Source organism: Pteropus medius, unplaced genomic scaffold, assembly GCF_902729225.1.
Source record: "Pteropus medius unplaced genomic scaffold, Ma_sr-lr_union100, whole genome shotgun sequence".
NCBI lineage: Eukaryota > Metazoa > Chordata > Mammalia > Chiroptera > Pteropodidae > Pteropus > Pteropus medius.
In genome coordinates, this window is record NW_024356249.1 from 961,267 (window position 1) to 975,676 (window position 14,410).

The 14,410-nt window shown below is 41.7% G+C and overlaps 1 protein-coding gene across 1 annotated transcript in view; it reads right to left on the reverse strand.

Moving 5' to 3' along the window:
• The window catches only part of MGAM2 (maltase-glucoamylase 2 (putative)), a 72,028-nt gene that overhangs the window by 19,647 nt on the left and 37,971 nt on the right, over positions 1-14,410 (reverse strand). The window contains exons 24-35 of the mRNA XM_039860601.1: positions 13,213-13,380; positions 11,829-11,984; positions 10,398-10,670; positions 8,743-8,897; positions 7,505-7,673; positions 6,725-6,821; positions 6,154-6,266; positions 5,555-5,680; positions 3,891-4,019; positions 2,624-2,728; positions 1,188-1,250; positions 233-367 (exon numbers count right to left, since the gene is read on the reverse strand). Coding sequence (XP_039716535.1) covers positions 233-367; positions 1,188-1,250; positions 2,624-2,728; positions 3,891-4,019; positions 5,555-5,680; positions 6,154-6,266; positions 6,725-6,821; positions 7,505-7,673; positions 8,743-8,897; positions 10,398-10,670; positions 11,829-11,984; positions 13,213-13,380 — 1,689 coding nt within the window. The remainder of the gene's footprint in view (positions 1-232; positions 368-1,187; positions 1,251-2,623; positions 2,729-3,890; positions 4,020-5,554; positions 5,681-6,153; positions 6,267-6,724; positions 6,822-7,504; positions 7,674-8,742; positions 8,898-10,397; positions 10,671-11,828; positions 11,985-13,212; positions 13,381-14,410) is intronic.

Here is a 14,410-nt window from a genome sequence, read left to right on the forward strand (position 1 = left end):
TTTGCCATCTCTTTCTCCGGCATTGTCCCCAGCGATGGCACGTCTCCTCCACAGTCTCCATCTTCCACCAGGCCATATGGCCCCAGGCAGACCTGCACTTACTTCTGGGCTCCGGGTGGTCCTAGCACCTCAGTTCTGTAACAGCACCCCTCTCCTTCATCCCTCCAGCCCTAACTCCCGGCTTTGCTCGCCTCTGCATGGCCTGCTTGAAAGCCACCCAGGATGCACTTACAATCCACAGTCCGTCAAACTTCAAGCTCTTCTCCGACTCTCGGGGGTTTGAGTAGAGCTCTTCTATTTCCTTCTTCCACCATGCAGCCGTGCTGTTTCGTAAAAAGTCAGGAAAGGCAACGTGGGCTCTGTACAGCTGTAAGAGCAACACAGACGCTCACACTGGGTCCCAGCCCATCCAGGAGGGGCGTGTGGGGACCAGGAGGGGATGTGAGCAGGTGCTTGTGCAAGGCACTGCCCCTCTCTATATGCACCCTGACCCAGGTCTGCTGCTGCTGCTGCTGCTGCACAGTTTACGGTGGACACTAAGGGATCAGGGAAGGCTGATTTCATTCTTTATTTCCCTAGGACGTTAGATTGTCTTAAGTCCCTTTTACACATGGGATTCATTTTATGACTGGACATTTAATCATATGAAATGGAAAATTAACTGTCAGTGTCTAAACTATCAAACTTTAGAGATACAAATGCTTTAATCACTCTGGCCAATTGAAGGAGGCCCATCGTCCAGGGAAAAGTAAGCTGCATGGTGGGTGGGAAGCGAGATGCCCAGGCTGACGTGGCATCAAGTCCTGAGATCGAAGACATTATCCTTTTAACTAGCTTATATTTTCTTTTGTATGAAGACAATTCACTAAAAACCCAGTCTGTTCATAACCTCCCCAGGGAAAATATTCTAGACTTTGGTTCATTATTTTTCAAGCAATATTAGATTCAAACAAAATACAACTCATTGAAGGCACACTTGTGAAGGTATCCCATTCATGATTTCCTTCTACACATTTCGATTTAGCTGCTTGTTGAATTTTGCATTTGAGAATCTTTCTCTGCCAAGAAATGACCAGTTGACAAGCATACTCAACTTAGAAGTACTTAACAAAAAATCAGGATAAAACTCATAAGTATCCAGATATTTAGGTCAAGGTAGACCAAAATCTATGTGTGACTGACTATACCTTAATCTGAGTTTCTTGGTCAAGGGATCCATCCACATTCACATTGGGCAGATCTGGCCACACCTAGAGAAAAACAAGAAAAATGAAAGCTTTTCAAAGGTATTAATACAGACGAAGAGATGTTTCACATGTTAGAATCTAAGGATAGACCTCTCCAATAAAATTCTTGTAGATCTTTGCCATTAATTGAGTTGTAAAGTCTAAATATATGAAATTCTGTTAGGTGAAAATAGGCTGGGTCTTTTGACTCATTCTGTAAGTTATCAGAATTTCATTTTTAAACTTAATGACCAACAGAATCCATTTTAAATATATCCTCCGAACAATCACCTTTCAAATGATTGCTCAGCTCTCTGTTATGCCTGTCACAGACCAATAACAAAATTCCCTTTATGAATAACAAACATGAAGTGTGACACTAGAGAAATGAGGTTGATTTCCATTAGCCTCAATACTTTTAAGCAGTGTTGTGACTTCTCGGGAGCCCCAAGTATATGTAGCATTAAAAAGTACATAGTATCAACCGATTTCATCTATAATTAAAAGAACACTAACTCTATTTATTAATTCATTCAATCAGGAAACACCTATTGAGCACTTACTATATGCCAGGCACTCTTCTACAATCTGTATCCACTGAGATTTAAGTAAGAAACAGCCCTTGTTTTCTGAGTTCGAAGATGAAACGTAAGTGCTAAGTTGTATGCTAAACTCTCAGAGGGCAATGGTATAGAAAAGGGAGAGTTAAATTAGTCACTGAAAGCTTCATAAGAGGAAATGTTTGAGTTGGTCTTGAACTGCAGATGTTATTTGGGCAAGCTGAGAAAGTAACATTCAAAGGCACAGCGAACATAGCATGTACCCACAGCAAGAGGAAGTAGCATGATATAATTACAGACAGAGTTTGAATCCTGGCTAAGAGCTTCTGTCATCTGGAGTCAGGAAGTTCACCTAAAATCCTGTGGCTCTAAATCAAACAATAAGGATGAAGGCTGGGGATCCAAAAAGGAATTAAAGGAGATAAGAGAAGGAGGGCCATCTATAGGATTTAGTGATTTATTTAGACGTGGAGGCTGACGAAGCATCATAGGCCAAAGATGAGTACAGGTGTTGAGTGTGGGTGCCTGGGAGACACAGACTTCGGAGCCATTCCTAAACGGATTATTTATGTGTGTCAAATGACTGGCTGGTCCACATAAGGGATGGGACATCAAAATATTTCCAGGCAATAAAACAAAGGTCACTGATATTTTAGAGGATAAGATCTGTGACCTTGGTCTTATTAACTGTTTACTGAGCTAATCAGTTACAGATAGATTTCTACTCATCATAATTTATAAATTACCCAAATCATTTTGTCAAGATTTTTTAAGAGTCTCTTTCAATCAAGACATCATGGTGCTGATTAATTACAGACACCTCCTCCCAATCTTTACCTTTCCCCAGACAATATCACCATCGGGCCATGTGATGAATACATTGTTTTCCTGCCCTCTGGTGAATGGGAGATACTGGGTCTCATTGCCAGAAATGGCCGGATCCTGAAATAAAAGGGTTTAAAGCAGAAAACATGAGAAAACCATTTCTAAGAAAAATCCTCTCCAAAATTTTAACAATTCACAGTGCAGAAGAAATAGTGAACTTCAATACAAACAAACAAACAAACAAACAAAAATACAACCTATGGATCATTTGCCTTATGTCTACTGGGTAGTTGAGAAGTAAAAGAATATACTGATGCTTCTCTATAAAATTCTTGAGAAAAAAAAAATGCTGGCTAATGTTTGATAACAATTCCTGGAGATAAACTAGGTTAACAAGACATTACCCTCATGTGGAGAAAGCCAATTTATTGTTTCCAAGGTGTAACAGCAATATTCCTCAAGAACATGAAACTTTTTTCTTCTATTCTGTGGCCCAATTTATCCATCTCAAGTGGCTTTCCCATTCACCCCATCCCTTATCTATCCCATTTCATAACTGTCATGTAAATCTTCACCATCCAAAATTATATTTTTAATTGTTTATTTATTGGCTGTATTCCTCCAATAGAATATAATCCCTATAAGAAAAAGGACATTGTCTTATTCATTAATTTAGATTATAGACATAGCTTTTAGAACAGTGATTTTCAAAGACCTAGTGCTTAATAAACAATGAATGAATGAATGAATGAATGAGTGAACAAACAAAAGTCAGCAAATAATACCCTAACTTTTGGAAGCTAGACTTTTTTTTTCTACATTCAGTGTTTTAGCTCACAGTTCTTCTAACTCTACCAAGAGAACAGTAATAATAAATTACAACTCAGTGACACTCAGGACCAATAAATATTGCAAAGTATCATCTTTTAAAAGCTATTTTTCAAGGGGATCAAATAAACTGGACTTTGGGTGGTAATCACACAATAGAATATATAGATGTCAAATTATAACGTACACCTGAAAATTATATAATTGTATTAACCAACGTTACCCCAATAAACGTAATAAAAAAATAAAATAAAAGCCATTTTTCTCATTTGTTCTTTCCTCCTTTGTTTGATTTTTAAAACTTAAAAAATAATAATTATAGATGCATAAGCAGTTGCACAGATGTGCAGAGAGTTCTCACGTACTCTTCATCTAGTTTCTATCGATGGTATTATTTTTAAAAAATGAACATAGAAACAAGAAATGGGATCTAATCTTTCTAAATACCTACCAGAATGAGGATAAATCTCATGCCATTTTGCTTCATTTGCTCAATCAGGAGACTGAGGTTTTGAAAGCTGGTGCTGAGGGTGAAGTCCAGCTTCCGGTCCATGTAATCTATGTCCACATGCTGAACATCCTACAGGAAGGAGCAGCAAGGTGTTTGGGACGTCCGGCAGTTCCCCTCAGGGCACACAGACTGCTCTGCCAGGCTCCAGGTCCTGACACTTGCCGACCCCAGCCCAGGTCCCTCAGAATTTATCCCATTACTCCCCTACACGGACTTTTCATTTCTGCTGATTCCTGCATACAGATCACCTGTCCCCATTCCTTCTCCTTCTGTTCCTCCAACTGGAACTCTCTCCTCTTTCCTTCCCTCAATTCAAATCTTATCTACTTTTCAAATCTTGAACTCAATGAACCTATCAAAAAAAAATGCTAAATATTCAAGGGTAGAAAGTAGGGCTCCCCTGAGAAACAGAAAAGATTGTATCTGTTTTCCCTTTTTTCTCTAGTCAACCTGACTGAATTTATCCGCATTTAGAACTACATTATTTTATAGCATTCTAAAATGTATATACTCTTTCCACCATCCCAATTTGTCTGGGTGGTCCTTGAGTTGAGAACTTTGTCTTCTCTTTTCTCTATATGATACCAACTCAGATTTCTGCACATGAAATGCACTCAGTCAAAGATTGCTGAATGATGGCTAAAGTGGTTAATATTTGGTTTAAAAAAAAGAGATGCTTCTTTTTAGCCTAAAGGTGACAATTACCTGAATTGCCTTAAGACTCTAGGTAAAACTTGAGAGAGTAGAGGCATATGCATTAGCCAAAGCTTAGGAAAAAAATGAACCAACATATTATTAATATTGATTGCCTTGGTGAGGTAGATCTGTGGATTTTTTTCCATCTTTCAGTTTTCCTATCTTTTCTAATTTACGTTTAGTAAGTATAGTAGTATATAAACAGAAAAAAATTAAGCCTGGATGAATGTTTCAAATTATCTTTGATGAGAACATCATAACACTTTATTTAATCCTCATCTTCTGATCAGTGATTGTCCTCCACAAACTCAGGAGGTGAATTAAAAGTATAAAGAGAAAATGAGTAATGAAAATTTGATCATTATAAGAGGAGAAAGAGCATGCTATTTGTGAAATTCTGCTTGCTGACAGAAATTGACTGCACTCGTAGAGCCTTCTCTAGGGGCTAGGTTGTCATTGTAGGATGTGCATATATGCGTATTTGTGTTTAACAGAAAGTGAAGGCTTGATTTTAACTATTTTCTTTTATACTGTCACTTTATATCCATCCTTTCCAAGGACAGTCAGAATATAATCTCCGAAAATTGTCATAATCTTGACATGGTTCTCACTTGGAAGTCCCCAAAGTCATGGTTTAAGCCCAGCCATGGCTACTGTAGCACAGGATATTCTTGGCAAGAGGCAGTGAGTAACATTACCCTCCACTCATTTCTGGATTGACGCCCTTCGGTTTTGTACCCTTGATTTAAAAGAGTAGCACGCAATACATTTAAAAAGCAGGACTAGCTCCACAGCTACATTTTCTCTGTACTGAAGTAGTCATCAGTGATTTCTATGAAGACATTTTCAATTTATAATTACACACAAATCCCCATAACTAAAGCACGAGTGGAGGGAGGGTTTCATACGTAGGGAATCTGGGCTGCTGTCATCGCATTGTATAAACTGGAGATTTCGGTATCACTCTGATATCCATAGCGACTCATCTGGAATCCCAAGGCCCAGTACGGAATCATTGCTGGCCGACCGATCAACTGGAATAACAAAGAAAAATGGATCCAAGTAGATTTCTTAGGGAAGAAAAGAGTGTTGGCTTATGGTTGAAGCAACTTGGGCTCATCTATTGAGTACCGTCTGATCTAAGAGGACTCGCTCAAGAAAAATAAAGAAGTTGAATAAATGTGGAACGACCGTGGGGATGCAGAAAGATAGAAAGTCCTCTGTATTCTAGAGTCTCCACTCTAGGAAACCTGAGAACTCAGTGGTTATTACCCATTAGAGAGTGTCAGAAAGGCTATTTGGCAAATAATTAAGAGACACATGGGCTATTAATATGCCTTTATAGCCCCTTAACACTAAAACCTGACTTTTAGAAAAGACAGCAATAATGTAGTAGGGACACTCAAGGGCCATAAGAAAATAATTGGCCTTTCTTGGTGCCCAGATTGTGGTAACACCCAGTAAGTGCAAGATGGTTGGACAGTAAGTGACTAGAAGGACTTCTAACCTCAGTGTACTGCTGAGTTACCAGCTCGGGGGTTGGCCCCAAAACTACGTAAAAGTCCAAAATCCCTCCTGTGGTGCGGTATGTCAGGGCAGGAGTGGGCTGGAATGTCACATCTGTTTAAAAGGAAAAAAAAAAATGAAGACTGAGCATCTTTGGAACTGTGTATTACCCAGATAGGGAATCCGCCCTAAAATTTGCTATTTTCACTCCTTTTCTTTAGTGCTCTCCTCCTATAAAATGTCTTCTCTCATGCAGTAGAACCAGAATGGACTTTCAGGTACCCCAAACATAATCTCAGTCTCAATGTCTTATGTCACTCTGTGAACGGTAGTTAAAATGTCACAGTTAAATAAGTCATACAAAAGTAGGGACCTTGTTTACTCAAAATTTTACTCCTAATACCTGGCCTAGAGTTCTTAGTAAATCGTGAATAAATGAATGAATGAATGGTCAGTTTATTTGTTCTATTTCCCTTGTCCTTCAATTTCCCTATTTCTATTGATATTCCAGATTTCCATAAAGTTGTCACAGCTGTTTATGGTGGTCCTTGGGGGAGGTGCCTCTGTCTTACCCATGGCATTGCTGTTCAGCAGGAGCACTCCGTGGGCACTGCCATCCTCCTCCAGTGCCATGTAGTAGGGGTGGACACCGTAGGAATTCTTCTCGTACTGGGGCAGTCATGGGGGCGGGTGGGTAAGCAAAAAGACAAAAGCCAAGAACTTCTTTCTACCTCATAACCAAACCAGCCAACTCCTACTCAACGCTGAAGGTTCAGCGCAATGCCATGTCCTTTGTAAGGCCTTCCTTGACCCCGCCTTCCACCCCAAGCAAAAAGCTGAGTGTCATCCTTGTTTATTATTACCTAACTCTATTACAGTGCTGATTACGCTGTTATCATTATTTCCATATCTCGCTCGCACATGCGCGCTCTCTCTCTCTCTCTCTCTCTCTCTCTCTCTCTCTCTCGCACTGGTCTATAATCCTCTGGAGAATAAAGACAGTGTCTTATTCTATGTGTGTCTGACACATAGAGTATATTAAACAAAAGTTATTGAAATAAAATTGTTAGTCCACAGGGAATATGCATATGTGTGTGCATAATAAGTGTATATATATTCTAAAAGACTAAAAGGTTATCTATCTATCTATCTATCTATCTATCTATCTATCTATCTATCTATCTATCATGTCTTTTAGGGACAGAGGGTAGACCATATGGCCTATTTCATCTGAGAATAGAATTTGTCAATATAAGGCGAAGCTGAGGAATAGGGATCATATATGGACATATGGATTAACATAAATTTACATAGAGAGAAACCAGTTGATAATCTTAGTCTTCTGTGCTTACCACTGGGGGCTCGTCTCGAGCAAACATTCCCCATGTGCTCCAGCTAATGTTTCTTCTGAAAGTCGTGTGCTCAGTTTCCCCAAAGCCATAGACGTTCTGAGAGGGGAGGCGAGTAGAAACAGAAAGGAACATGTCGTCGAAGGTGAAGCCGGGGAGCTGAGAGTCCCATCTGCAACATAAAGGCACATATTCATGACAAGCTGCTCACAGGCCGGAGCACACAGGGAATCCAGTTAGGACACCTGACTGATTCAGAAGCCTCCTGAATTGCTGCACGCCTGGATCCAGGTTCAAACACTATGAGATGACCCAGGTCCTAGGAATGGCCATGACTCACTACCCAGATTCTGTGTTTGCATTTTTATTCTGTAGTTTGCAAGGCTGAGAACTCCTTTTCTGGGTTATAGTCTCCTTGAGAATCTCACTCGTCTCTATATTTCTAGTTCTCAATGTCTGGCCTAATCGCTTGGATAAATATATGAGTAAATGAATAAGTTCTAAGCAAGTTTTCCAACGGAAAAGTGTACAACTCTTAGAGTGACTTTTCTGGATTGGCCAAAGAACTTCCTATCAAAGAATTCAACGGAAAGTCAGAGACGCAGTCAAAGAGAATTGAAGATTGTCTGCACGTGCACGTACAGATGACAGTCTCTGTCAGGATGGGGAACTTCAGCCCCAGGCACAATCCAGACCTGCAGTTCATCCCACTGAGCAGAGGGACAGGGGTGAGAGATGACAGCTCCTTTCATGCTTAATGTTGTGAAAGCTTTACGTCTACAGTGTCAACAGAAGCAAAGACTATAAGACACCATGTCACTCATCTTAGCTACCTGTGTCCCTCTCCTGACTCTTCTGTTACTGTTTGTTAATGAGGCATATATAACACTAGTTTCTATCTTAGGTTATCTTATTAAATAGAGTTTTCTGTTCTACTTAACAAGAACGATGAGTAGAAATAAATAAAAAATGTTCCTTTTTCTGAAATCAGGCAACACTTCGTGTTTTTAAACCTTTGATTAATCATTCTTGTTGAGTTCATGACTAACAGAAAATGAAATCTCTATTGAAGTAAGAAACAGATATCCTCTCTGTTAAACACACACACACACACGCACATGCACACACACGCACATACACACACAGAGAGTCTCTAAGGCTAATATTTCACTTGCATTAATTAGAACCACTGTAATTGAGTCTAGAGCCACTCTGTTTAAAACCAAATAAATAGGGCTTACATCACAGTGCTGGAGTTTTTTCGTCGAATCTGGATCCCAAAAGGATTGGTCTGAATCCTCACATCATACAGGCAGTTTTCAGAGGCGCCGACAGGAGAGGAAGGGGTGTTCAGAGGCACTGGGACTTCATACCTCTTCTTAGTGGGATCGGAGATCTGACAAGGAGAGAGAAGGAGAGTTTCTGATGGAATCTCAAACCTGAAACTCCCCATGCCAGCTCATATAATTCAGTTCCCATGTTTTCTGGACAGTTCGAATCAGATCAGGAGGCATCAAATATCCCAAAGCAAATAGATGTGAGGCTTACCCGCCTTCTGTGCCTGACACAAACCCTGAACTGCAAACATGCCTCCGTAATACCCATGTGAAGCCAGGAGGGCACTTCCTTTGAAGAATGTGTGAATTAAGAGTACACAAACTGTGTAAGATGATGTGTGAGCATCTGTGTGTTAGAAACTAGAGAAATTCGTTTTCATATGGACTGAGATCTTGTTATGGTTGAGCTTCCAGATGTTGCTCAGCTTTTCCATTCCTCAGATTACTCTTCCGTATCGGCTCCTCGTTCCTGCCTACCTAACAGGATTGCCATGCGGGAGAAAGGCAAAGTGTTATGCCAGGGTCAGGGAGAGCTGCCATTGTGAGCAAGCGTCCTTTCTCTTATAATATTCGCCCGCAGGTTACACTTGGGACAAGTTATGTCAAAAGCCTTGCTTCTCAAAATTGCGTTTCTCAGACCAAAAGCAGCTGTATTACCTGGGAGTCTGTTAGGAATGCAGAATCTCAGGCCCCACCCCAGACCTTCTGAATGGGAATCTTCATTTTCACAAGACTCCTAAGGGGATTCATCTGACATTAAAATGTCTAGAGCTGAGCTGTCCAAGGTGCTGTCCACCAGTCACATGTGGACATGAAGCCCATGAAATGTGTTTGTGTGAACTGTAAGGGCAAAATTCACGCCAGATTTTGCAAACTTGGTATAATTAAAAGATCCTACAGTATCACAATAATTGTATTTGGATCATATGGTGAAATGATAATATTTCAGCACATTGGTTAAATAAAATGCTATTAAAATCAATTTTTGATTTTTTTCAAATAACACTTAAAAATATGGGTTATTAGAAAACATATGTGGCTCACGTTGTATTTCTATTCAAGCAGAGTGAGGGTGGCCTCTTAACCTGCATCATCAGCATCTTCCGGAACTTGTTAGAAATGCAAAGTCTTGGGCTGGAGACCCCAAGGGTGAGGCCCAGCCACCTGAGTTTTGATAAGGTCTTCAGGTAATTTTGACTCATGCTAAAGTCGAAGAACCACGGCTAGAGAAATAACTCTAATGTTGGAAGTGAGTTAATACAGCTCATGTGAGTTTACCACAGAGCAGACATTTTTTCCTTAGGGCTAAGGGATGATTCTTTGAGAATGTTAATGACGTAAGAGTACGTCGGGACAGGAAGTTCGCAACTAGGTGGATTTCAGGTCGCATCCCAGCTCTACTGTCTCCCAGCTGTCTGGCCTTTACCCCTCTGGGCCTCAGCACCCTCATCCATAAGACGGGGCAACAGTACTAAGACATTTCAGTGACTTCCGTCCATCTGGCGCTGTAAGGTAAAGGCCTCCACGCTGAGGGCCAGAACTAGCAACATGGGGCTCACCTTGAACTGTAGCATGTTTTCGGTGTGGTAGATCACTGTGAGGTTAAGGAGGCTGATCTTTGCAGAGAGAGGGTCAGAGACAGCCGTGGCCGATGAGGGGGAGGATCGCGTGTCCCATGTTGGTGGTGGCGGTGCTGCCTCTTGCGCTGACCCGGGGGCGGTCAGCAGGGTAAGGTCCACAGTGATGCCGGCGGGCAAATACTGGATGTTACTGGCTGCATAATTAGGGATGGTGTCATAGAAACAGGTGGGCACGCCAGGAACGGCTGTTTGCTGGAACAAGGGGGAGGGCAGGGTGGTGATTCTTGGTCAGTTTCTAACACCACACTCCAAGGTTCAAATTACCAAAGAAGTTGGTCAGCATAGATTAAGTCTCTGCCACCATGTCCGTTATTACGAGTTGGATTATATTCCCCCTCAAAAGATGTAAGGTCCTCATCCCCGGTTCCTGTGGATGTGACCTTATGTGGATATAGGGTCTTTGCAGATGATCTAGTTCAATGAGGTCATTTGGGTGGATCTAATCCAATATGACTGGTGTCCTTATTAAAAAGGAAATTTGGACATGGGGACAGGCAGGCACCCGGGGAAAGAACACCATGTGAAGATGAAGGCGGAGACCGGGGTGATGTTTTTGTAAACCAAAAAGCACCAAAGATGGCCAGCAAAACATCAGAAGCTAGGAGAGCGACATGAAGCGGATTCTCCCTCACAACCTCCGAAGGGACCAACCCTGCCGACACCTTGATCTTGAACTTCTAGCTCTAGAACACTGAGATAATACATTTCTGTTGTTTTCAGTCACCCAGTTTGTGGTACTTTATTACAGCAGCCCTAGAAAATGAATACATTCATTTAACACACACACACGTGCCACATGGGTGTGTGTATGCACGCACATACACACACACACACACACACACACAATGGCCTCCTGTAACAGTTGAGTCGTAAAGGGTCAGCTGGAAGCCTGATCTGGAGACCGGAACCCTAGGGCAGGGTTCTGCTCCCAGTGTCCTTATTGATTCCACTGTGACCTGGAGGATATCACTTATTTTCTCTGGCTTTCTATTTTTTGAATCATCCTGCTTGGACTCTCAAATAGGTGGAAAAGATCACTTAAAATACTCCATGCACAACGTATTATCGCTATGTTAAAAATAAAAGCGGGGTTTCAAATAATGTGGTGGGAGGAAAGAGCCAGAGCAGCAACGAGATTCTTCTGATTCGGGATATCCGAGGAAAACACTGATCACTTCTCCCTCAGAGCTGACAAAATCCCACATGTCTTGGCACAGGATCGTTTTTGTCCTAAAGAATGATTCCTGTTCGACCTGGCAACTTTCGGAAAGTGTTTCCTAGGTGCCTAATTGTTCACGGGACAGTTTTTAGAACTTCCCGCTCGTGTGGCAGTCTGCTCCCCAGCCTTACCTCCCACAGGCACCCTCGCTGCCTGCAGCTCTCCTCGGAGGCGGTGGGCTCCTCAGGGTAGCAGTTGAACTTCTCCAGGTCACTGACGGGAAGATTCCACTTAATGGAGAATTCTTGTCCTAGTACCAGTCCCTTGAGATCAGTGATTTTCAACACCTGAGGAAAAAGGAAGGAGGTCATGGTGACAAACGAGGAGAGGTTGAGACACTCAAGTGACATCTTTCTCTGGGGGTCTGGAAGTTAGGACTGGGGGCGCCGGCCCTTCATCCAATACCACTTTGCCATTGGATAGTTGGAATGTTATTGGTTTTCCTCTGGGGCTTTTGACCTCCCTGCCAGGAAAATGCACTTGGCTTGTCCCTGACCTTTCCTGCCTCGTGGTGTGACTGCGGAATACTGAATGGGAAGGGCTGTGATCATGTTAAGGATAGATCACGTGCAGGACTGTCACTATCAGACGACTACCTTCTGAGAGTGATGCTCACACATTTTAATAAGGATGAGAGTAAGAACAACAGCTAAACTTTATTGAGCATGGACATGGGCCAGGCACTATGATAACCACTTTATGTGCATTATCTCTGTTAATCCCGTAAAGCTGCACTATGCTGCGAAAACATGGCTGTCTCTGCTTTACTAAATAGAAAACTGAGGTTCACAGAGGTTTACTGCTTTGTCCGAGATCTCACAGCTAATGGATGGCAGAGCCAGGACTGGAATCCCATTCTGCCTAACTCTAGAATCCAAGCCCCTCTCTTTTGCTATATGTGTTGGCAAAATGGCAGGGGGCCGCCCTAAGAAACAGTAAATTTCCCAGCACTTGGAATGTTCATTGAACAACTGGAATCTCTTGCCCGAGGTTATCACACAAGGGAATCATTTAATAAGAACAAAATCGATGACGCCTTGTGTTTTATTTAACTCTCCCTTTCTATATTGATACAAAAATAGCTTAAACCGCTAAGGCAATATACCAGCTGTGTCCCAAAGAGAGTCTTGAACTTAAATGAGAGGGTAAAGGTGTAAATACTCTCCGGAACTAGGCCAATGTATCGAATAATACAGTTCGAATAACGTATTGCTATATCACATCTGGGATCAGCATGTCTAGTTTTAAATGTGCCCCGAGAAGATCTGCCTTCCTGCAGGGTCCCCCTGAAAGAACTGTCCTCTTCAGAGTCCGCATGGAACAAAGGGCTGGGGTCCATGTTACACATTCACGCTTCTTCTGCATCCTTCCTGCGATACAGTAGATTTCCCAGCATGCCAGTCGCCTCTGTGACTGTCCAAACTCAGAAGAGCAAGGACGAGCTAGCGGCCAGAATCTCAGGCCAGGGCTCTCGGCGAGGGCCCTGCATGACAGCAGGATGGAACAATTTCCCACCTTCGTCGAAGCGCTGTAGTCAACATTTGATATGGAGGTGAAAATATTATCAACTGAGACAGTAAGATTAGTAGGCTGCTTGTCCATTCCCAAGATTATGATGTCTGTGAACATGAGGTTATCAGGGTCCTTGTAATTATTATTTGTAATCTTCGCCTGTAGAAGGTTCTGAAAAAAAAAAAAGTCAGTTTAGAGACCAAGTACGTCACACTCTAACTGTGCCCAAATACCACTCCACATCTTTCTCTCTGAGATCCACAGATGTCCTTTATCTCTGGGGTTCGAAATGGAATTTGTTAACCCAGACTCTGCACAGTCCTAAATCTTTCAGTAATATTTTGTGCTTGCTTTGCTTCACTGGTTATATATTGATTCTATTTACTCAAAAAATATGTTCCTGAGATCATGGAATTTTCAAGTGGATAAGATGATACTTGCAAACAAAAAGACACAAACGCACAAGAGATCCGTTGGCATACAAATGCATAGACACACACACACACACACACACACAAAATACAGCCTGAATAATTTTTTTCTTTTTATTTTAATGATAATGGTGATAAGAGCGAAAATGCATAAATGCTTACTATGTCCCAGGCACTATACTAAGCATTTTACGTGTATTATCTCACTCAATCCTCACAGCAAACTATGAGATTGAAGCTATAATAAACCCCGTTCTCCAGATCAAGAGACTAAAGGCCAGAGAAATGAGCTAATTTACTCAGGGAACCACAGTTCGAGAGAGACAAAGTTGAGCCATGACAAAGCAAGAGGAGCTGAAGACTAAAGAAAGGAGAGCATTGTGCGGAAAAAAAGCCAGTCCCTAAGGCTACGGGCTGTGTGATTCCATGTACGTAACATTCTTGACAGGACAAAAGCACGGAACTGGCGACCAGATCAGGGGTTGCCAGGGGCTAAGAAAGGAGGATGGCGGGGAGGCAAGCAGGTGCAGCTGGTATAAAAGGGAACCTGAGGGGTTCTTGTAGTGATGAAAATGTCCAATGTTGAAATCGCATCAGTATCAATATCCTTGCTGTAAAATTGCACCATAGTTTTATAAGATGTTATCATTAGGGGAAACTGGGTGAAGAGTAAAAGGATCTCTCTGTATTATTTCTTACAACTACACGGGGCTCTATAATGATCTCGAAATAAAAAGTATAATTGAAAGAAAAAAAAAAACAATAACAGA